This window comes from Puccinia triticina, chromosome 8A (genome assembly GCF_026914185.1).
Source record: "Puccinia triticina chromosome 8A, complete sequence".
In the NCBI taxonomy this organism is placed as follows: Eukaryota; Fungi; Basidiomycota; class Pucciniomycetes; order Pucciniales; family Pucciniaceae; genus Puccinia; species Puccinia triticina.
In genome coordinates this window covers 6,094,310-6,119,926 of record NC_070565.1, presented here as the reverse complement: position 1 = coordinate 6,119,926, position 25,617 = coordinate 6,094,310, and the positions used below count along the sequence as shown (strand labels likewise).

General features: G+C 47.6%; 1 protein-coding gene across 1 annotated transcript; it reads right to left on the bottom strand.

Annotated features, from left to right (window-relative positions):
* Positions 1–24,494: 24,494 nt before the first annotated feature.
* Positions 24,495–25,325, bottom strand: PtA15_8A660 (uncharacterized protein; the record flags this gene model as incomplete). The annotated part of the gene is made up of 3 exons (XM_053172113.1): positions 24,495–24,497; positions 24,567–25,034; positions 25,098–25,325. The coding sequence occupies 3 exons, from the start codon at positions 25,323–25,325 to the stop codon at positions 24,495–24,497; spliced, it is 699 nt and encodes a 232-aa protein (XP_053023309.1).
* Positions 25,326–25,617: the final 292 nt, after the last annotated feature.

Below are 25,617 nucleotides of genomic sequence, written 5' to 3'. Positions count from 1 at the left end.
AAACTCCCACTTTTTAAACTTAAAGAACACAAATTTCAAACTTTTAATTTCTTCTGCCTGCAATTTCAATGAAATGCAGCGTGAACCCATGAAGTCAGTTTCTGTGAAACTGTGGTTTTAATAAACTTGGATTGTAATGAAAGGGCAATACATGATTTTTTCCTTCATAGTTTATTGTATCACGCAGGTGATACAATACAGCAGTATTGTATCAACAAAGCCAATACATAATAATCTGAGAACCTGTATTGTTACAATATGATACAGATAGATTCTTGCTGATATTGGGAGTATGACATTCTGTAAACTGCTTGCGCAGTTTCATAGAGGAAAATGAGGCCCTGTTTGGATGCACTGTTATATGTGATAAATGGATGTATTCATCAAACGCAACCGGGCAACCGCGGCTTCAAAACGTTTGGTGGAGATGGGGTGCAAACTTAATTGGGTTGCACATAATAAATTTCCCCATTTATCACGTATGATGTGGGCCTCCAACTGAGTCCTGAACATTTTTTACCATTGGGGAAGTCTAGCAGTGTGAAAAGGTAATTCAATGCTGGGTATTTGTGTTACTGTAATGGTAACATATCAATAAAATATTGATTTCCAGCGCGTTAATTTTAGTGTTCCCAGTAAAGGCAGTGTGTTAACAATATTTTACATTTCTCAAATTTTGATTTTGGTGCCATTGTGTTAATTTTTTACGGAGGAATTTCAATTATATTAGGGGGGTTCACAATTGGAATTTGTAGAACTTTAGGACCCATTTTAAACTGTTTATCAACATATTTTTAAAAAGTTGATCAGTCACACCTTTTTCAGGACATCTTGCCAAAATTTCAAAATTATGTTCATAAAGGCCTTAAAACAAACTCCAAAGTTTTATAAAATTCAATTTTGAACCCCCCTATTATGTTATGGCAACAAGCTGAATTGCTGATGCCCATTACTTGTAATGAGTAACAAAATATGTATGTATCATGCAAAGCAAATACAGTCACAAAACCAATTTGCTCTGTGGCACAGGCAACAAGGCTTTCAGCGCTTTGCTGGCCTCTTCAAAATCACCAGTGAGAGGCACCTTCTCCCGCAACCACATCATAATTTGCTAAGTGCAGCGTAATATGTGCGGTCTTTATGGGAGTAAAGCACCCCTCCTACTGCTGTAGACATTGGAAGCAGCAGAGAACAGTCATTCAACTGTGCATGAACTCCCAGATACCAAGAAGTACATGTGTGAAATCCAAGATGAGCAGCCTCAGGCGCTTGTACTGTTGGATTACATGTAATCTGAAAGTACAAGCGCTGAGCAATGTTACAACCGCTGCGCTGCGCTAAAAAAAAGTGGTCATTTAGCGCAGCACAGCGGTATGGACTCCTGTCGGGTCTGAGCCGTGGCAGTCGGTTGAGGGGATGGTGCTTGAGTGCTGCCCTCGTCGGTGGTCCTGCGAAAAGTATCGGGGAAAAATCGAACAAGGTGATAGCGGTTGGGGGGGGATTTGTTGAGAGGGAACGAGGGGGTTGGAATACCCTCGGCGGTTTGGTAGGATGGAAAAAGCTCAGAACAGAAGGGACTCGGAAGAAAGCCGGTGCGGTCGTTGGAATCTCGGGTAGTGATCAAAAAGGAATAAACTCAGGAAGCTCGGGTACTCAAACTCAGAGGTAGATGCGGGGCTGGATCGACACGATCCGGATCAATAAGCTCAGAAAACATGATGATATCTTGTTCCTTATGGGGGAGGCCAGAATACCATGCCGATCCTTCCTCCAAGTTCGGCTGAACTTGGATTCAGGCCGCGACATGCCGCGCGACGAGCCCTCGTGCCCGCCGCGCCCATACAACTAAGATGAGCAGAGAAAGAGGAAAAGAACAACCAAAGAGAAAACAACCTCCACACCAAAGCCAAAAAGACAAACAAACAAAGCAAAATCTGAAAAGAAACAAAGAACCAACCCTCCTCCAACTCATCCTCTCCAACGCGCGCAAAGAAGAAACAATAAAAAAAAAGAACCAAGAAAAGAAAACAATCAATGGAAGAATCAAAACAAATCAAACCAACCAATTAAGAGAAGGAAAAAAAGGGAGAAAGGGCAAAGGGAAAGAAAGGAAAGAGAGGGAAGGAGGGGGAAGAAATGATAACAGAAGAATTGAGGGTCTTGAGGGTCTTGATGATCTTGAGGCCTTTATCCGGGTGTCTTGATCCTGTGTACGCGCCAGAACACCACATCCCCATCCCATTTGCAGTCTGTCCCTAGACTGCGCGTCGCCTCTCTGATACCTGCCGCCAAACAAGGGAGAAAACCGCAAAAAAAGTGGCTCACATAGTGGCATGTAATGCTATTGACGACGCGCGTAGAAAACCCTCGAGATGCACACACATGGGAGGGCTTACTTTTGTCCCTGCACCTCATCGCGCGAGTAGTACTTCTTGACCTGATCGGCCGCAAATCGCCGCTTGAGTTTGGTGCCGTCCAGTTTGGCCAGAATGTAGGAGCCTCCTTCGACTTGGCGGACCACTCGGTAGGGCCCGTTCCACCTATTAGCAAATAACTGGCCCCACTGAGTCTCCAACGATCGGTTATACGCCATAACCATCGCACCAGTCTCGAGCGCCTCACGAAGCCGATCAGAGCGCTTGTCCGTCCAATATCTGACTGATTCGCCCCGCGCCTCCATCATTTTGCGATAGGCCAGACCCCGAGTTTCTTCGCTGCGCTCGAGTTGAAGAGATCTCGCGGCTAGAAGATCCGTCGTAGTGCGCACTGATTCCCAGTCCACGCCGAGGTATGACTCCATTTCCAAATCTATCGGCAAGACTGCCCGCTGCCCAAAAACCAACTCATACGGAGAGTACCCTGTTGTGCGCTTGGCCGAAATCCGATCCGCAAAGAGAACCAACGGAAGGAACTTGCGGCAATTCTTGCCACTCTCTCCCGCTAACTTGACCAACGCCGCCTTCAGTGGTGCGTGCCCCCGCTCGACCATACCCTGCCCCTCTGGATAATAAGGGGTAAAAACTCGGTGTTCCCCCGGCAAAGCACGAAGCATTTCCGCCAGTGCACCGCCAAATTCCGAACCGCCGTCTGTCGAATAAGATTGAGCCGGGCCGTACCGCATTGTCCAATGTTCCTGAAGGAACGAAGCCACCGCCTCCGAAGTCAGGTTGTTCAGTATTTTGGCCTCCACCCAACCAGAAAAGTCATCGCGAGCCACGATAAGGTACTTAGCTCCGCTAGCTTTTAAATGGACCGCATCCAAGGCCACTCGCCCAAAAACAGTCAATTCTCCCGTCGGATAACGCTGCTCTAGTGGTCTTCGAAGGCTGCGCCGTTGACAGGCGTCACAGCTCTGGCACCAGCGAGCCACAGATTGCTTCAATGACGGCCACCAAAAGCGCTCGGAAACCCTTCGATAGGTCTCTGTCGCTCCGCGGTGACCCAAATCCTCGTGTAGCCGCCGGAGAACTTCTTCTTGTTTGAAGGGGAGGGTGATGACGATCCGAGGTAGTGGGCTCCCCCTCTTCATAAGTCTACCATTCTGCACAAAGAAATCCGAGGACCTTCGCTTCAAAGCCCGAAATTCGTCCGCTCCCATGCCCTCTGGCCAGGTTAACGTGGATAGAAACAACTCCATCTGGCGCCAGTAACCGTCCTGATATCCGGTATACTCGTCCTTCAGAGCCGAAAAAGAAAAAACGGGTCGAATCAAGGGGGCATCCTCGTCAAAATCGGAAGGAGGGTCAGACTCCTCGTCGTCTTGCGGGCGGCGAGATAGACCGTCGGGCATGGTGAAGGATTTACCGGGGCGATGGACGATGTCAAACGAGAACAACTGTATGAACAAAACCCACCGCGTCATCGGCGCATTCGGCAGACTCGGGGCATTGATCATCTGGATCAGGGACTGGGCATCCACTTGTAGCTCGAAATGCTGGCCCCACAGGACCGTCTGTAGTTTCTTCAGAATTTGCGCGACACCACATAACTCGAGCTTGGCCTGCGAGTATCTTGACTCCACGTCCGAAAAGAGCAGAGACTCATAGAGAGCCGGGCGATCCAAGCCGTTTGAGTCTTCCTGAGTGAGCACGGCACCAGAGGCGTGGAAACTAGAGTCCACTGCCAGCTTAAGCTTCCCGGCGTCCGGTCCATAGTCTATCTTAGCCAGGACTATGTCCTTTCCGACCAAGATCTTGAGTTCTTGAAAGGCCCGTTCACAGTCCTCGGTCCAGCTCCATTCAGAATCCTTGCGGGTTAATCGACAGAGGGGCAGACAGATCTGGGAAAGTGATGGGATAAAAATCCGGACGTAAACAACAACCCCTAGGAACCCTCGCACTTCAGTTGCATTGCTCGGTGTAGGCCAAGAAACGATCTTGTTGACTTTACTGGCGGCCATCTTGCGCCCCTCCTTGCAAACAACATGGCCCACTATCTCAAGTGCCGGAACACAGGCCGCAAGCTTTGAAGCTGAGACCGTCAATCCCGACTCTTCAATCCGAAAAAGAATACGCTCCAAAGTTTCGGCGTATTCCCAGATGAACCGCCGAATTCCGGTATGCCAAGGAAGCCGCTCATTGTTGTAATCGGACTTTGGGCCCTTGATGCCTCCATCGTCAATGAAAATTCCCGCATGCTCAGGAATCTCGGCCTGGAGAATCCACATCATCTGCGCCTGGTAAACGGCGACAGAGTTGGTGGCCCCTTGCGGCAATCGAGTGAGTTGAAACCGCCCCAAAGGCGTGTCAAAGGTGGTAAGTGGCCGCGAGATCGGATCCAAAGCGCGCTCGTCGTAGCCGCCCATAATGTCGCCAAGCCCATAACAAGCCCGCCCGGAGAAAGACTCAACGAATTCCTCCGTGGCGGGAGGCACTCCCGCATCCCGAACTGTAACTTTATTGAGCGGTTGTAGATCGTGAACTATGTGAAGTTTCCCGTTCCCTTTAAGCACGCAAAATACTGGGCTCGAATACGAAGACGTGGATTGCTCGTATAAACCCGTGCGGACCCGCTCCCGGATGAGGCGCGTGTACTCCTCAAGCTTGGCGGCCGGAATCGGAATCTTCTTTTTCTGCCACGGCTCGTGTTCGACCACGGGGATAATGTACGGGAGTCCGTAAGTTTCCTTCAAGAGACCTCTTTCTTCCTCGTTGAAAGCTATCGACAAATTGCGCTCAGCCAGGACATTCTTGATCAGACTCAACTCATTGGGATACAGCCAGTCCTCCGGTCCGAAATTGACCACCGACAATCTTTCTTCCGTCACGTGCCCCTTTGGCCTAAACGGGCCAACCAGTGCCCTCAACAGTCCTTGATATGGATCGCGGGTGAGAGTAGGTCGCTGGAGAGGAGGATTTAAACCTTGCGGCATCGCAAGATTCACGGGCTTGATCTTCTTAGCAACAGGCTTATACTTGGCTGCAAAAGCCAAGTACTCGCCCGCTTTCCACGACTCCAGAAGACTTGTTTGCGCCCGCGATCCAAGTCCGGCTTCCAACAAGAGACTCGTCCGGTGCTCCGCTCGATCCTCGAACGCTGCCTTGTCTGCAAAGGAAAATCGAAGGGGTTGCAAGTCGCTCACGAGTGTGGCCCGAGATAGAGTTTTCGACAAATTGGGAGCATCACGCCGCGGAGGTGCATATTGGTGGGAACTTACTTTCACCCCATATGCCCTCCACGACGGTCCAAACGTGACAATTCCCTCTTCACATTCCATTTGAAAAGAGCATAGTTTAAGCTCGTTGCGGAGCACCACACTGCACGCCGCGCCTTTTGTTGCACCCGACCCTAAAAGAGAAACGCCAGGATCCGGGGTGTGGCTCACCAGAGTGGCACGTGGCAGGGTTTTCGACAAATGATAGGCATCACGCCTCGGAGGTGCATATTGGGAGGAACTTACTTTGTTACTCCCAATCCTCCGTAGTACCTCAGAATCCTGTTCACATGTCCGGACTTCTGCTTCCAGGGAAATTAGTTTATCCTCTTCGCGGAGGTTGCTGCGAGGCGAAAATAGTTTACCCTCGTCGCGGAGGCCGTCATAAGACGTAAATAGTTTTCCCTCTTTGCGGAGGAGGAGTAGTTTATTCTCTTCGCGGAGATGTTCGCAGGTTGAATCTTGATGCTTTCCTTGAGGTGAGAATCGAGAACTAGCGGAGGGTTCCCATGATGGGGCTGAGACCTCCTTGAAATGAAACGAGGATAGTTTATTCTCTTCTTGGAGACAATGATCCGGAATTGCATGGTCGATGGCACTGAAGGAAGAACAGGGCGAAGAGGGGCGGCTCACAGCGTGGCATGTAATGTTTTCGATGCTTGTAGAGAACCCTGGAGGTGCATATAAATGGATGGGACTTACTTTTGTCCCTCCTTTAGCCGCCGAACCTCCTCTGTTGTACACTGGAAGCCGAGAATTGAAATGAAATCGAGCCTCTATATTGTTTTTGATGTTTCGAATTATCTTGAGATGTTTTTTGGGTTTGATGTTTTGTCGATAGGAGGATAAAAGAGAAGGAAATATGGGCCGTTGATCTTCTACAAACTGAGTTGATTCGACGGCGAGGCTGCGAAGATCTAGATTAAGCCCTCCGCAATTTGAACCAACTGTCCTCATAAAAAAGGACGATCTTCCGACAAATCGCCGGCCAGGCGTGCCATATGTGTCAACACTGCCTTGCGACCGTGACCGGGAAAGTCGCGCTCCCATCGCCCCGTACTAGCTGAGCACAGGGATACCTCGATGTTTCATCCAGTTGCGTCTGGGATAACGAGCTTTTCGCCGGTTTGCGAAGAGAAAGCCAAAGTCGCCCCCACATCCATCAGAAAAGGGCGCCCGAGGATCAACGGACCTTCCATTTTTGTGATCCAGAAGTGACAGGTCTTCACCAAGTTCTTGCCGATCCTGATCTGAACGTCCTCCGCCACTCCCATCAGCTCGCACGCTTGATTGTTGATCCCATAGACAGCGGACGCGAAGTTCACCCAAGGGCTTAAGTTGAACTGGTTAGCCATGACATCCGAAATGAGATTCAACTGAGACCCCGAGTCTATGAGGGGAAAGGCCGAAGTTTCGTCATCACCAATGAGACAAGGAAGATGCCCCAGCGGGCATGAGTAAAGATTTGGGTCGGCTCCGAGATCCCGATCTGAGACTTCTGCCAGAGTTCCTGAATTGACCTTCAGCTCCTCGCTCCCCACCTCTACTCGACGCTTCGACACCCATTTCTTCATTCCCTCCGCTATAGATGGCGCCATGGCCATGAGATCAGAAACGGTGATATCCGGGATCTTCAGTACCGAGATCTTTTTCAAAACGACGTCCACCGCATTCGGATTCTCGCGTGAAACTTCCCTCTCGAACCGTACCTTCGGACCAGTAGCTCTCGTAGGTGGGGTGGTTGCCAGGGGAACGTCCACCGGCGAAACCGGCGGATCTCCTTCAACTGTGCCCCTTTCGAAAAGGGCAGGGTCCTCGTCCATTTCGCTCTTCTCCTCAGGAATTGGCGGCGTCGACGCTCTGCGCAGCGGACGCCGTGCACTACTCGCCGGAACCGCTGGAGCCTTGAAAAGTTTTGGATCTTCGTGTCTCTTCCTTCCCGCCGGACCCGACTCGTACATCCCAGTGAAAGACTGAGAAGAAACCGATGGGGGACACCATGGTTGTAACGCTCCGCACCCCGCCTTGAAACCCGAGTCAAGTCCCTCGGATGCCTGATTCACAGTAGTCCTTGGGGGCTGATACGACGCCACCACGTGCCTTATTGGCCTGGTCGGGTCCCACGGAATGAGAGCCCCGTTCGGCAAAAAGAAATTTGTGCCTCTTTGTTCAACCAATTTGTCGTCCTTGTCCTTCTGGAGTTCGAAACAACGCGCCGTCCCGTGGCCCTCACGATGGCAATAATGACAAACCATGGGCGGCCTCGCGCTGAAAACTTGCGGGGCCCGACCAGCGGCGAATTTCAGCTCTAACCTCTGCTCAAAAGCTTCGAACATCCTCGTCAGATCCTCCATATTCGGCGACGGATTAACCGGTTGCGGAACGTCTTTTCCCCGTTTATCGGCGCCCATCTTCTTCATCACTTCGTTTGACTGCTTCAGGGACGAAGTGGCCACCGGTTTACTCGACTTCGGATCTTCAAAAATCAAGGCCGTCTGACGCCTCATTACATCGTTGATTGCAGATTTGAGCACCTCGAACTTAGGCAGTTTGAAACGTCGGTCCACGGTCGTTATCATCGTGTTATCTTTGAAAAGCTGATCTCGAATCCTTTCCTGGACAGTGTCGGCGAAAGACTGATAATAATCATTACGAATTTCTTCAACCGATTCAATATGAGCTTTGGCGAGTAGGTAGGCCTGAATAGGCTCCCATTCTTTGCGGAAAGCTTGATAGTCCGCGAACGATGCGACTCCCCCACGCCCAAGCCATTCCTCCTTCAGGTAATGTTCCCAGTCGTGAACTTAGCCGCATCAATATCCTCCCAGTACGACAACATCGAAGCCTTCAACTTAGGCCAGTCCGGAGGATCGTAACCGTCCAGAGTCTCTAGTACATCCAGCAAACTGTCGTCCACAAAGAAGAAGAGCTGTTCGGCCATGTCTCTTCCCGAGGCCTTGTCCAAACGCGCCGCCACCTGATACTGGCTCAGAAACCTCTCGACGTTTGTTCCGTCAAACCTCAGACTCTTGCCGTGCGGTGGCTTGATCTTGACGGATTCGACGACGTTGGGTTCGGCCATGATGCTTCGGTGGATCTTCAGACTGAAAAAGCGAAAACGGCAGATAGGGTGCGGCTCACAGCGTGGCAGGTAATGCTTTCGACGGCGTGTAGAGATGCCCGGAGGTGCACAATGGATTGGACTTACTTTTACCCCTCCTATGCCCGCGGCAGACGCCTAAAAACCTAAAACAAAAAGCTTCTTCTTGATCCTGAAACGAGGATCCTGAAACGTCTTTGGATAAGGCGAAAATCGACAACAAAAAATAAAGCAAAGAAAGAAGGAAGATTCCAGCCTCAGACCACCCGTCCGTCTCGAAATCCTGAGGCGAGACTGTAAATCTTGAGGTCGCTGGTTCGATCCCGGCTCGGGGGACCAAATATGGACTCCTGTCGGGTCTGAGCCGTGGCAGTTGGTTGAGGGGATGGTGCTTGAGTGCTGCCCTCGTCGGTGGTCCTGCGAAAAGTATTGGGGAAAAATCAAACAAGGTGATAGCGGTTGGGGGGGGGATTTGTTGAGAGGGAACGAGGGGGTTGGAATACCCTTGGCGGTTTGGTAGGATGGAAAAAGCTCAGAACAGAAGGGACTCGGAAGAAAGCCGGTGCGGTCGTCGGAATCTCGGGTAGTGATCAAAAAGGAATAAACTCAGGAAGCTCGGGTACTCAAACTCAGAGGTAGATGCGGGGCTGGATCGACACGATCCGGATCAATAAGCTCAGAAAACGTGATGATATCTTGTTCCTTATGGGGGAGGCCAGAATACCATGCCGATCCTTCCTCCAAGTTCGGCTGAACTTGGATTCAGGCCGCGACATGCCGCGCGACGAGCCCTCGTGCCCGCCGCGCCCATACAACTAAGATGAGCAGAGAAAGAGGAAAAGAACAACCAAAGAGAAAACAACCTCCACACCAAAGCCAAAAAGACAAACAAACAAAGCAAAATCTGAAAAGAAACAAAGAACCAACCCTCCTCCAACTCATCCTCTCCAACGCGCGCAAAGAAGAAACAATAAAAAAAAAGAACCAAGAAAAGAAAACAATCAATGGAAGAATCAAAACAAATCAAACCAACCAAAGAGAAGGAAAAAAAGGGAGAAAGGGCAAAGGGAAAGAAAGGAAAGAGAGGGAAGGGGGGGGGAAGAAATGATAACAGAAGAATTGAGGGTCTTGAGGGTCTTGATGATCTTGAGGCCTTTATCCGGGTGTCTTGATCCTGTGTACGCGCCAGAACACCACAGCGGTCATACTGCTAGGTGCTAGATGAATTTAGTGGAAGCTGTTGAAAAAAAAAAGGCTGAACTACTCGCTATGTGCCACAGTTGACCACTACCCACCCAGGGCAATTAGCAATAGCGCAGCGTAAGCAGAAATCTGCTATTCTATCTGCTAATTTAGCGGATAGCAAAATTTTACTGTATGTTAAACCTCTTTTAAAATCATTTAAACCATTTTTTCTTCTTTTCCAAACCGCTGGACCACCACTGAAGCGCAGCGGTCTAGCACTATGTGACCGCTTTTTTAGCGCGCTAAAAACATCATTTTTTTTCCAGGAAAAACTAAAAGCGGTTAGCGCAGCGGCACAAAAAACCGCTGCGCTAAACGCACCACAGCTGTTACAACGTTGCGCTGAGGCACACTTGGCACACGCGCATTCCAGCAGCCTCAGTGCTTGTACTGCTGGATTACACGTAATCCTAAATTTAATCTGACAGTACAAGCGCTGAGGCATGCCCACATTTCTAATCCAACAGTGCAAGCGCTGAGGCACACTTGGCCCATGCGCAAAATGCCAAGTACATAATTTGGTATGGTGAAATGGTGGAGATTCTCATGTTAGGTTGACCCTGACTAACTAAGCCTCCCAGGACTGGGGGTGCAGAGCACCCCAATGCAAAGAATCTCCCATTCCCAATGGGAGGCTTATGAGTTATTGGCATTCTTCTGCATGAGAGCTTGATCAGGAAAATTGTGGCTTTTTGCCAACTTTCTTAATCAAATTGACCTTGCACAACACACACTCATTGTGGGTCAGCAAGCTGAAGTGCAGAGGATAGCTGAGCATCTCAGCTCCCATGTAATCTGGAAATGGTGAAAAGTACACCAAAGGAAAAGTCTATCCATCCCCCAGAAGTAGAGGTGGTTGGAGGATAGAATTCTGTATCTTAATTGAATCCACATGGAATTTTGGGGAATTTACATACACAGTTCTGGCCAAAAACTCAAAAAAAAAGAAAATTTGAAATGGGAAAGGGATAGCAGTGTGAGGAGGAAAAAAGATTTGATTGGCACCAAAAGGAAGAGAAAACTCATGCCTTTAATCTGGTACCACATTCCTGAAGTAATTGTAGGGGGAAGACACCAGAAAGGGGGGCAGGAAAAAACTCCCATCAAAAGGGTGAAAGCCCTCACACCAAAATCTTGTGATTACCTGCAAGTCCCTCCTTCAGAGGTTGTACTTTGCGCCAGCCCAGGGGCCCTGAAGTGAGGGACTTGTGATTCAGGATGTAAATGGGTCGGGTTTGGGTTGGAAAACAGTGCCCAAACCCAACCCAAGGTAAGTGTTGGATTGGGTCAAAATGTCAAACAGGCTGCCCAAACCCTTACCCATTCAAGGATGAAGCAGGTTGGGTTGGGTCAGGGGTGAACCAAGTGTTTTGGGCCATTGAATGAGAAAGGAAATAAATCATTCAATATCTTGGCAATTTCAAACTATCTGTTCCTAGAGCATTTGTGTATATACAACAGGGGAGGCCTATCAATATAAGTTTGAAGAAAAGAGACAAGTTGAGCTATAAACAGTGACAGATACAATATCCCAAGTCATCATCATCAGTCATTATGATCTGTTATGAGCCGTAGCGCGGGATCCGCAGCGCAGACTCACATGTGCATAGACTACATGTACATGTCACGGACCATACTCAAGGCTCAAGAGGCTGGAGATCCAAGCCTCTTCCTCATCCTGCAATCTGCCATCTTGGATCCAGAACCCCCAGAACCCCAGACCCCAGACTCCATCTTCCTCTCCATAGAACAGACCATAACATATTGCAGGATCTACTTCACGGAGACAAAGACTAAGAACCCAACAGACCAACAAGAACCAGATTGCTCCACCTCCAAAACCTTGAACATCTCAACTCCCAAACCTTGAATATCTCGCACTCCACTCTTAGAAACCTTGAATATCCTGCTCTGACATCACACAGCTATACAATGGATGCCTCCAAAGCCACCAAGCTCCAACAAAAACTGGCCGACATCACCAAGAAGACCAACAAAGAAGAGAAAAAACACCATCAGGCCAAGGCCAATTTGGAGGACGCACTCCGCAAGCAGAACCCAGCCCCCTCCCTACCAACCACTGGAGAAGAGGTAGCCACAATCAAGGCCCCCAAGGCTGCCCAACCCAACAAGTTCAATGGCAAACGCAGAACGGCGGCGGAGATGTTTGCCAGGCAGGTTGGCATTTATATGACCTTGAACAAGGCCTTGTTCCCGATGTGGGGTTCTGGCGCGTACTCAGGGTCAAGACACTAGGAACAAGGCCTCAAGATCATCAAGACCTTCAATACCCGGCGGGCGGCGCGAGCAACATCCTCAAGATCTTTCCAGGCTCCTGTTCTAATTTCTCTCTCCCTCTTTTCCTTCCTTTCTTTTCTTTTCTCCTTTCCCTTTTTTTGTGTTGGTTTGTTTTGTCTTTGATTTCTCTTTCTTTTATTATTTTGTTACATATGTTTTTCTTTTTATGTTTCTTCCTTGCGCACGTTGGATGGTTGAGTTGGTGGTGGTTTTGTTTTGGTTTTGTTTGTTTCCTCAACCTTTTTTTTCGGTTTTCGTCTCTTTGGTTGTTCTCTTTCTTCCTCTGCTCATCTTAGTTGTAGGGGCGCGGCGGGCACGAGGGCTCGTCGCGCGGCATGTCGCGGCCCTGACTCCAAGTTCAGCCGAACTTGGAGGAGGGATCTGCATGGTATTCTGGTCTCCCCCCCATAAGGAACAAGATATCATCACGTTTTCTGAGTTTATTGATCCCGGATGGTGTCGATCCATTTCCGCATCTTCTTTTGAGTTTGAGTACCCGAGTCTTCTGAGTTCCTCCCTTCATCTAATCACCCCCTGATACTCCGAAGACCGCGCCGGCTTCTTTTAGCGTTTTCTTTCCTCTTTCCAAGCTTTTCTACCCAACCAAAACCGCCAAGGGTATTCCAACTCCCTCGTTCCCTCTCAACAAATACCCTCGCCACTGCTATCACATCTTTTGACCCATACCCAAATACTTTCGCAGGACCACCGACGAGGGCAGCACTCAGCACCTTCCCCTCAACAGACTGCCTCAGCTCAGACCTGACAGGAGTCCATACCAACCAACTCCACAAAAATCCTATTTGTGTCCTTGTACATGACCGGAACCGCAGGTATATGGGCCACCCCGTTCCTCAACCAGGCAGCAGCGGACCCGCCCACCCTGACCTATGTGGATTTCACGGCGTCCTTCCAGGCCATGTTTTTCAAACCAGAAAAGAAGACAAAGGCGGAACAAGCCCTCCAAGCGCTGAAGCAGACCGGGTCCATGGTGGACTACACCCACTCCTTTTTCCAGCACACTTCTGCAGCGGGATGGGAAATCCCCACCCTGATCAGCCAGTACCGCTAAGGCCTGAAGCGGGACATCCAGATGTGGCTCATTGTTTCCCGCACCGCATTCACAACTGTTAATGAGGTTGCTAGCTTGGCACTAGAGCTTGACATAGCGATGAGCGGAGCAGAGACTGGAACAGCGCCAACCAAGCAGAAGATTGACCCCAACACCATGGACCTATTGGCGTTAAACGGACAACTCTCCAACTTCAAGAAGGCCTGGATGATGCGGGAAGGACTCTGTTTCCAATGCGGAGTGCAGGGCCACATATCCCGCGACTGTCCAACCAAGAAGGGAAAAGGCCATGGAAACAACAGGATTGGGGCAATGGAGGATCAGATCCGCCAACTAGTGGAAGGGATGGCGGCGATAGGCGGAGGCGGACCAGCGGATAAAGGCGGAAAAGGCCGGGCTGACTTGTCAAAAAATGGAGGTGCTCAGGAATGAAGTTTGTGCCTTTCCTGAGCGCGGCGGAGTTGTCTTGTAGTATTGGTGCTAGTCAAAAGTTAAACAGAGATGAAATTGATCCCCAATGTTTTATCTCTTGCACCATCACAGCTCCCAGAGCCACACCCCAGACCCCTGCCTCCTTCCTGATTGATTCCAGAGCGACCCAAAATGTGTTGAGTGAATCCTTAGCCGCCGCGGCGGGATTACTCCTCAAGGCGGACCATCTTGGGATTTGATGGATCCACATCCCAAGCGGCATATGAGATTGACCTGACCCTGAATGAAGAACCCTGCCCTTCAAATTTCATCATTACCCAACTAAAAGACACGTACAACGGCATCCTTGGGATGCCATGGATCTGCAAACACGGACACCAAATTTGTCAGAATACAGAGGTTGAAACTCTAGCTGCCAAAAGGCGCAGGGGAGAAACTGACTTTGATGCACTGCATCGTAAGTTCCAAAGTTTCATCCCTCCAAACCCAAGCCACCGTTGCTAACCCTGTCGTCTCAACATCTCTACAACAGATGAAACGAGCAACAACTCTCTGAGGGCGCGTGGTACAGAAAGAAAAGACAGCAACATCAGGGCAGCTCCGAGTTCCGATTCTTCGATCTCGTGAGTACTTAAGAGACAGCTTTGAGCAAGAGCTGGGACCTCAGACTAACAATCACCCGCTTCATAGCTCACTGTCTCATAGATTATCAAACAGCCCCAATAACCTGGCATCTCGAATAAGTCTATTGACCATTGAGTAAGCACAGAGAATCTTGCTCCTACCGGCAGCAATGGTGCATTTAACTAATTGAGATGTTGTCACATTATAGCCGTAACAGGATCAGCCAACCGCTTCACTAAGGTCCTCAAAACCGTTGATACAAGTGTGCGGAACGCAAGAGGTACTCAATCCCTTGTGTCTGAACAGAAAACAGGAGAACAGAACTAACGCAATGCAAATACCTTTGCAGTAATCTTTCTCTAATTGTTCTCAGCCAATCCCTTCCATTCCAACTCTCTCTCTCTCTCTAGACTTCGTGTCCCACCTTTCTCTCCAACCTTTCTTGTTTTCTTTCTCTTAATACATAACTCAGAAGCACGGCAAATTCGCCTGCTCTTAGGTGAATAATCATTTCACTTCTCAAATCAGCATTTGTCAAAAGACAAACAGATTCTGTGTAAATACTTAATTTGATAACTGTTCTGAAATCAAAATCTATCTTAGTTGTCTGCATTCTTACAGATTTACAGTCTTGGACGCTCAAAGCAACCTCATCAACAATCCAGCAACTAGGAGCAGGAACGAACAATGCCGACTGCCACTTGACAAGGATCTCTCCCACCAATCAGCATAACGACTCCTGGAACGGCAGTCACCGCCGTCAAGACAAAGGAGGAAAAGGAAATCATTGTAATTCCGACGTTCAATGGGAGCAACTATGCGAATTGGCAAAACGCTATGAGCGCATACTTAGAGTTCAAAAAGCTATGGCCTGTCGTCGAGAAAGACACCAAAGAGTCGACGGACGAGCAAATCAAAGAACAGAAGCTCGAGGCCTGGTTAATCCTTAACTCAAAAATAGTCCCGGAGATCCTCACGAGTCTAACGAGTACTTGCGGTCGTGATCCACACAAAATATGGAAGAGGCTAAAGAAAAATTATGCCACCGCCACAATCTATGGAATCTATCGAGTTTGGTCGCAATATCTCCGCATTTTGTACAACGACGATCTGCTCAACTACATCATCAAAGTCGAAGCAGCCCTTGCCGAAATCAGCACTATCGGTCTCAGCGTCATGAATGAACTCATAAGCGTTAGCATCATCAAAACCATCACTGAAAAATGACCGATAGTGATGGAGAGAATTTTATGCGACATGGAGACGCTTGCTAATCCATTCTTACTCTTGGATAAACTTCGCCTAATCGCCAATCATGAGCAAGTCACCAAACTGAAAGCTATCACCTCCGCGCCCTCCGGCAATCCAGGTGACAATCCGCACTCAGGAACCGCACTTGCCACTACTGCCAGCAGAAAACGTCCGTATGTAGCCTGCAAGAACGGAAAGCATAACCCTGACGCGTATCATGAGGAGCATCAGTGCTGGACGTTGCACCCCAAGTTGCGACCAGCAAAGAAACAGTGTGCCACCAATCTTGCCACCACCACCGGAGGACCATCTGGCCACGATGGCACAACTCAGAGCTATGCCTATCAAACCTCGTCGCAACAGGTCAAGAAGAACGCTGTCATTCTTGACTCTGGCGCAAGCCAGCATATGTTTAACTCACTCAAGTACTTCACCGACACGACTGAAACAAATGTATTCATTGTGACCGGATTGGGCAAGGAGACGTCATAAATGGTGGCAATGCGTCAAGGCACGGTGTGGTAGACGGAAAAGTGAAAAATCAAAAGTTTTTTCTATACTACATATTTACTCACAATACGCCTCAAGATACTACCAAATGGACCTCAGAAATGGATTCTACGGCCAATTTTACCCTTATTCACCACTGGAAGCGTCACTGGAACCCCGCTGGATTGGAAGTTACACCCTCTTGGACCCTCATGGACACGGCCAGCCCCAGTCATCAACCTGTCACAACCCTCAAGTCACCTTTCCCAGGTATACACATACTCAGTCCCTGCCAAACACATACTCTTTTCTATCCCTCTTATCTCCACTGCTTATGCAGGGGACCAACCCCATTTCTTCTGTATTTGACATGTCCCCGCCTCATTTATGCACCCCTTGCAGCTGCATGCAGTCTTCTGACCCCATTTCTGCACTCCTTGCATTAGTCTGACACCACCCATGCACCCCTTGCATGAAGTACCTCTGTATTTGACATTTCCCCGCTTTGTTTATGCAGTCCTTGCATCAGTATGACATCATCTTTCATTTCTCACCCCACTTTCTGCCTGTATTTAGTATCTTCTGACACCACTTGTACACAGCCCACCAGCTAAAATCCCTCATCCAGGGTCCCCCTTGTAGCTAAAATCCCTCACATTTGTCTATATAAGGATCTCTCTCCCCCCCAGTTGTTTTTCCCTCAGTTCAGTACCCACCAGTTATACAGATATCACCCATTAGCCATTATCATCACCCTTACACTTTTATAACATACCATCTCATCCCTCTTATCTGCAATAACCACTGAGCTCACTCTCATATTCTCATACTCTCATATCACTGGTTGCATATCACGCACCTGTCACAAGTTACCTGGTTCCTGGTTCAACTCCTGACTAAGACATATACCCTTCTCAGTCCAGACACTCTTCTCAACTTCTTATATCACCCTCTCAAGGACCTGTGTTCAACCCCCACCGGAAACATCAAGTCAACTTTCACCCTTTCCATCATCATAAATCCTCTCAACTCTCACATACCTGTCATCGAACAACTTCATCTGGAACTAGACCAGACCTATCACTTGATTAAAACTTGCCAAGCTTAGCTTGGTGGGTCTTGTTATCTGATAGTATAGAAGGGCAGAGTTTTGCACCTCCATCATCCCCTTCTCCATTCAGCAAAAGGGTTTCACAACCCCTTTTGAGTCTTACAAGGGAGTCCCCAACGTGATTGGATAACTTTGTTCGATCGACAACGGATAATCGAATTCGACCAAGAAAACCAGAAAATACCATTGTCTACGGATCTCAACTTCAAGTGGAAAAAAGGAATCAAATTTTTCAACAAATCTATAACAATCAACGGCATATTCAGTTATTATGTTGGACAACTAGTCAATTAATTACAAACCATCCAAGGAACCAATTACAAACCTCTGAAAAGAAACGTGTAACCACCGGATCTGAAAAGAGACTCTTGAAGAAATCAGCCAGTTATAAAACCTTAACAAGGGCAAGAGTAAGACCTGAAGAATTTGGATAACTAGGAACCTGGTAGAAGAGAACTCTGGAATCACTCAAAGGAAGCAGCTGCTTATAAGACCTCAAGAAGGGCAAGAGTAAGACCTGAAGAATTTGGATAAGCAGATACTGTTAGAAGAAGTTTCCCAGCACGGTAAAGTTATTTTAAATATTAAAAGAAAAACCCCCAATTTGCCCTGGTAAAGAGACCAGAGACCAGATATTATTGTTTCTTTTTCAGAGCACAGTAACAGTTAACAAACAATCTTCATATTAAGGAAACTAGGAATCAACAAGAATCAACATGAGTTTACCCTTCAGTACATTAGAAATGGGAGAAGGATTTGCTTCAAGCACCCCTTTAAGGAACAGACCATTGGCAGGAACTTCAGGATTACTTTGGCCAAGCAATACCCCAAACAACCCACCACCACCACCTAGGAAAGACAAAGGAAAGGGTCCAGAAAACAACTTCAGAGATCCTGCTGAAGAAGAAATGTTGGATTCCGATGAAACTCAACAAAATATCCCACCAAGAAACAATACCCCACAACAACAACCAACCGGTTACGGAATTCATAGCACTGCAAACGACCCAGAAAATATGTATCAACCTCAGTTTCAACAGCAACCACAACCTCAGATTCCAATTCAACAACCTCAGCCAATATACGTCTATGCCCAACCTGAACACTCAAACAAACCAAACATCATCAGGAACGAAGAAGGACTTTACTATGATGGAAGCCAGTTTATGAAGTTTCTACATTGGTTTGAACGAGGAGCCTATGGGTATGGTGCCACGGATTGAGAGAAAGCAATTCAGATACCACGATTTATACAAACGGAAGAATTGAAGTGCGAACTCAAGGAAATGGAGGGGTACAAAGAATACGATTGGACCAAATTACGAGCCAATATGATCAAGACCTGGGGTGATTTAGATAATACCATCATGTACAACACGGATGATCTCATTAAATTAGCAAAACAACAAGCCAAGGAAGGGATCGCAAACCATCGAGATTACAAAGCCTACCTGGGAAAATTCACCGCAATCCTCAAGTACCTTGTGAAGAACAAACATGTCACCAAAATGGACGAAGCCGGAGGATTATTCTTAAGTGCATTCTCAGTGGACAGTCAACGAAGTGTTAAACGCATGTTGGTCTACAACAAACAACTTCCAAAAGCTAAAGACGGGAGCAACAAAGTGCTGAAATGGGAAGACTTGATTGCAGCTGCAGAAACAGAAGTTCGGGTCAACGAAGGGTATACCAATTTCTCCAGTTTTTCCGATTCAAACCAGATCATGCAGAAGGGCCTGGATCTCAAGAAAGGCAATAGCAAACGAAGGGAACAAATGCTCAGAGAAGTTCCCGACAAGAAAGCAATTGCACAAGAAATCAAAGACACACAACAAAAGCTTGCTTCTCTCCAGCATCAAATGGAAAACCCTTTGCCCAGCACTTATAATCAACAGGGATCTTCGGACAGGCAGGAATTCACACGGGGAAACGCTTGACCATCCACACCTTTATTCAAATCTCAGCCCTGCTTCTATTGTAGAAAGGAAGGACACTCCACTTATCAGTACCCCGAAGCTTCAAAGGACAGAGCGCAAGGTCTGGTAAGGAAAGAGGGAAAAGACTGGTACTTACCAAACGGAGAATACATCCCATGGAACCCATCAAGACCTATACGTTCGGTCGTGGCAGCAGCTTCAGCCAACCCTCAGATGCAAGAAGCTATCAAGAAGCTGGCCGACTCGCAACAAGGAGGAAATGGTAACACTCCAACAATGAAAGCCTTGGTACAAACCATCCATTGGAGCCCTCCTGCCTTAGGCGCGGAAAACTTCATGAGATCACATCCTGTCACTAGGTCAGAAGCTCAAAAAGGCCGACGCGAAGTTAGGATCCAGGAACCAGAAAGAGAAGCCATGGATATCAATCATGAAGAAGAAGTGGACAGATCACCGAAAGAAACTCCGAAAAAGGCGCCTGAGAAAGTCTGGAGCCGGGAACGAGTACCAACAATCCTGAAGAGAGACTCAACAGAGGAAGTCCTACTACAGGACTTGGACAACGTCAAGATTCCCACAACGTTTGCACAACTCACTACGATATCGCCTTCGTACACAGAACAGTTCATAGCAAAATTACAGGGACGTCTTTCAGGCAAGAATACCTCCACCACCTACATCGCATCCAAAGCAGCCAAAGTAGCTGCACCAATGACCACCTTACCAGAGGAAGAAGGACCTTCAGATCCATGCTACTACAGTTGTGCCCTAGGATACGTAACCGCGCAAGTTGGGGGAGAAAAAGTCGACTTTATGGTGGATTCCGGTTCTATGGTCAACGTCATACCCCAATCAGTAGCGGAGGACTTGGAGCTAGAATCTGTGATAGTGAACATACCCATGCAAGGTGTTGGTGGAGCCAGATGCGACATAACCGGCGTAGTTGAGAACTGCCCAATACAGATCGGTCGATTCTCCGGACCCGCTCACCTCTTTATATCACCAAAAGCTCAAGATTGTATTTTAGGACGACCTTTTCTATTTGATTATGATTGCACTCTAGAATAACACGAAACAGGGGAGACTCTCACGTTTCAAGGAAACAAGGGTCGGCGAATTTCAGTACCATTGGCTAGAACTGGACAAGGACGAGGATGGGATAATCGAAAAGATCTCAGTACCAATAATGTGAAATCGGCTCCGACATCTGAACCTAGCAATAATGAAGAACACCGAATGTTTAAAAAGAAACCAAATCAGCATTTTTTATAACTACCGGCGTTCAAATAGGGAATAACTCGCTTCAGCTAGTCAAACGGGTTATATCTCAAGCGCCGGGTTTCTTAGACTGGCTCAAATACTTTTTCTTAAAATACCTTGGAAAAACGGCAAAACGAACAAAAATATATCTCTTCAAACTCTTATCAAACAAAAAGAATATCCTCATCATTTTTCTTACTCTAATAAAAATCTTTAGTAACCGGAAGAAGAACTCACCATCTAAATCTAAATTATCTGAAAAATCTATCATCCTTGAATCAATCCCTTCCATCAACACCTCAAGAATAGAACCAACCAGACAAGCCACACTCGGATCCCTACTATCTAATGGCTTAGGATCCCTGTTTCAAAGCAAGTTATGTCAGAGCTGGAGGGACAGAAGCTTGTGGTGCATGACAAAGTATAAACCTGTAGCAAAGAAAATCAGACCAATCAATCAACCAATTCCACAAGCACTGAATCCACCTCTTCAAAGACCACCGCTATCACAAGATCCCTACCAAACACCTCTTACGCTTCATCCACCGGACGTTAAGCCTACCGCTAGGATTACGGAAGAACGCTTGAAGGTAGTAAATTTTGGACCCAACGGATGGCTGTGGGAGGAGGAATTAAAATTATTCAAGCATTTAATTGTGATTCGAGAAAAAGCTGTGGCCTTCACGCCGGAGGAAAGAGGACTCTTGAAACATTCATATGGTTTACCCTATGTCATACCGGTAATTGATCATGTACCATGGCAGAAGAAACCAATTCCAATCCCAGAAGCAATCAAAGACGAATACGTGGAGCAAGTACGGGAACGGGTACGGAATAAACTCTACGAGCAATCAACATCAAGTTACTCTAGTCCGGTTTTCTGCGTACTCAAACATGACGGGAAGCTAAGGATAGTTCACGACTTACAAGAAATGAATAAGGTCACCATCAAAGACAGGACTACCGCCTGCAACAGAAGAGTTTGTTGAATCCTTTGCCGGACAAGCCTGTTATGGATTGGGCGACATTATGGGTGGATACGACGAAAGGGAATTGGCCCCGGAATCAAGACCTCTCACCACCTTCAATACTCCACTAGGAAGATTTCAACTCACCAGACTTCCGCAGGGTGCAACTAATTCAGTAGCAGTATATCAAGCACAAATGATGTGGATTCTTCAGGATGAAATACCCGACCACGTAGGCGTATTTATTGACAATGGCGGTATAAAAGGGCCGAGTTCCACATACAATGATGAAGTTCTAGAAGAGAATCCAGGAATCCGACGTTTTATCTGGGAATACGCTCAAACACTGGAAAGAATATTATTCCGAATTGAAGAAGCGGGACTCACTATCTCAGGAAAAAAGTTTGCATGCTGTGTACCTGCCTTGGATATTGTGGGTCATGTGGTCTGCAAAGAAGGACGAAGGATTTTGGATCAGAAGAAGAATGAGATAACGACATGGCCAACTCCCAATAACGTCACGGAACTCCGAGGCTTCATGGGAATCGTAACTTACGTCAGGATTTTCGTCAAGAATCTTTCCGAAATAGCTGCTCCACTCCGAAGGCTGACACAAAAGGACGTAGAATGGCTCTGGGACAAAAGCTGTGACAATCCCTTCAATCAGCTAAAAGAGATAATTGGAGAAGATATCACCCTGAAGAACCTTGATTATTCAAAAGACGCAGGGCTTATTGTTTTAGCAGTGGACTCCAGTTTCATTGCGGCCGGTGCAGTACTTTCACAACAGGAGCTTGAGACTGGATTAAATCGACCAGTATTATACGAATCGATTGTGTTTTCGCCGGTTGAGTCAAAATATTCGCAGCCTAAACTGGAACTCTGTGGGGTGGCACGAATCCTGAAGAAACTACAAACACTCTTATGGGGTCAACATTTCGAACTCCAAGTGGACGCGCAGTCTTTAATTCAGATGATCAACTTGCCTTCACTTCCCAATGCCCCCATGACAAGATGGGTAGCATTCATCCAACTTTTTTCGTTTGAAATGGTGCACAAGCCAGGGAAAACATTCACGATGCCAGACGCCTTGTCCAGATGCCCAATAAGTGACGAAGAGGAAGAATTTTACAACAATACGGAAGACTTTGACGAGGAAGAACCCCTGATCAAAGCCTGCTCACGGTATAACATAATTTCAGCTGCAACGGAACTATTGGAGTGGGAGGCTTCTGGTTTCTGGACAGACCTCAAATATTATCTACAAACACTGCTGAGACCTTGTTCTATGGATCCGGAGGACTTTCGGAAACTTAAACGAAAATCGGTTAACTATTTTATCCAGAATGGACGACTCATGAGAAGACACTCACCCATGCCACAACTAGTGATTTCCAAGATATCCTACCAGAGCAAGCTATTACAGATGGTGCACGAAGATCTTGGACACCAAGGGCTTGAGGAAACATAGCAACGATTAGTCTGTCGATTTTGGTGGCCAAGTTTGAAGAAAAAAGTCAAGTTATGGGTACATAGCTGCAAACCTTGTCAAAAAAGTGACCCACTAGTTCCCCGAGAAATACGGCACCCCACAGGAGAAAGCAGCTTATTTGGACGAGTAGCTTTGGACGTCTGTCATATCAAAGCTGGACGGTACAAGTACTTACTAGTGGCACGGGATGATTTGTCCGGATGGGTCGAAGCAGCTCCTCTGGTAAAACTGACAGCCGCAACCATTGGAAAATTTCTCCTTGAAGATTGGGTCTATCGGTACGGCGTAATCAAAACGGTAACGGCAGACAATGGACCAGAATTCAAGAACAAATTTATCAAAGCAGTCGAAAAGATTGGAGCAGTATTCAAGCCGCCCACACCTTATTATCCTGAAGCCAATGGTATGATTGAACGAGGACACCGACCCATTAAAGACACCCTAATCAAGATGTGTGGAGAATCTGGGGGGAAATGGAGGGAGTATCTGCCTTTAGTCCTCTTTGCTGACAGAATTTCAACAAAACGCACAACGGGATATTCACCTTACGAGCTGGTGTTTGGCCAGAAAGCGGTTCTGCCGGTCGACTTGGAAATGGATACTTATCTAGGAATTGATTGGACTGAAGTCAGCACCACGGAACAACTCTTGGAGGCAAGGACTATGCAACTAGAACATCGAGAAGAAATTCTAGGAATAGATCACGAAAAGTTGATGAAGGTCAGAAATTCATCTGTTAGATACTGGGATCGACGAATGGCTGCAAGACTTCGAAAACCGTTAGACTCAGGAGAGTTGGTGTTGGTCTACAATAAAAGCTTGGAAGATCAATGGGGAAAACTCTTTGCAAATTGATGGAACGGACCGTTTAGGGTTAAGAAACAATTGCCAAAAGGATCTTACATTTTGGAAGAGCTTGACAGTGTCGAACTGAAGAGGGCCTATGCAGCCTCCCATATCAAATGATTTTATCCTCGCGGACGTAGCCTGGCGGATATACAGCAAGACAAAGACCCTGGACAAGGAGAAGAAAGCGGGGATGATGATTCTAGTAACTCTTCCGGCGATGGCGTATCAGATACCTCAAGCTAGTCTTACCTCCTGGATATGAGACTAAACTGTTCAATCATACCAAATATCACTCATTTTTTTAAGTTAGGGGAGGATACTCACACTCTTTTGATCAGTCATTCTTTATAGATCTGTCTTTCTCCTACCCATTGGTTTATCAGTCAAGAGTTAAGGACATCCCTGGCAAACACGCTTACTCCTCTTCACAATTTTTTTTTTTCTCTTCTCTCAAGTTTCTTCTCTCTGGTGGAAGGTTGGGGACAACCTGTCTAAGTTGGGGGAGGGGGTCTGGGAGGTTCAATCAATTTCTCAAGGACGCAAAAATTCAAGCCTAAAACAGTCAAAAAATAAAAATTAAAAAAAATTAAAAATAAAATAAAAATAAAACTAATTATCTTTTTTTTAGTGTTATGGTAGCATAAGTTTTTTTCGGATCCACTCCACTTTTATTGGTCAGGTCTTAAGTAAGCTGGAAGGAAATTTGGGAGCAATCACTAAAAGCAAGGCAGCAAGATCAGCAAAACGAATCAAATATAATCAGACAAAACCAAGAGGGGACTTACAAAAGACTGGGTGGCCACGATCTGGAAGACCTCGACGTAGTGTTTGAATAAGGCGACGCTGGTAGGCATCAAGAGCTCATCGACCAAGCGGTTTCCGCGGCAGTAGAAGACAAAACTGGTGATAAAATTCTCATAGAGATAGGTTACCTTGTCGGAGTGCACATTGGGGATAGCCACACCCCAGTACTCGGTTGGACAAAGAAGAACTTGGATATTGGCATTGGATAGGGACGGGTAGTCCGCAATTGGTACAGGAGCGAGTTCTAGCGGGGACGGAGACCGCATTGGAGAGTCAGCATCAGTGGACTCAGCGGCGTCGGCGTCAGGTTCGGATTCCGCAACCCCCTCAGAGGGGTCAACTTCAATGTCCTGAGGGAACGTCTCAGGCGTGGCTGGGCGATCCGCTGTCGTCCAGGCGGGAAGATCCGCCCACTCACGGTCGGTTTGGACCGGATCGGGAGGAGGGACCTACACAAAAGAGTGTCAGAAATCAATCGACGACTCAAGTTGAACAATAAGAATGAAACTCACCCCAGTACCCCAAACAAACAGCGGATCGTTATCGGCGGGAGCGGAAGCACCATCATCTTGAGGGCCCAACCCAGGAGGGTATGCCAAGCCACCGGTACCCGACGTGCACGCGGAAGAATTGACTCCCGGGCCTTGAGGACTCAAGGAAGGGGATGTGACATTGGACGGACGGGGGGCAGCGGGAAGCGGCCAGTCGCCATTGATGACCATCCAATTGCTGGTCATCATCTAAACACCCGCACAAACGACTCAGTACTGACAAAAAAGGATGATTCTGAATTGACATTACTTACTGGAGAGCCCTGCTCAGCAGGGCGGTACACAGGAGAGGTACCACTCGGCGCCCAGCCGGCTTCACGGCGCTGGTAGGCGGGCGAAGCGGGGGCCGCCCCTCCAGGGGTTTGCGCCAGTTGGAAACGGGGGTGTAAACCCACAAAACCCGGGGGTACCCTCGACGGGCTCGGACTCGGGGTTTCAAAAGCTGATGGGGTCGGGGAAGCAGGTCTATTGCCCAGGAGCT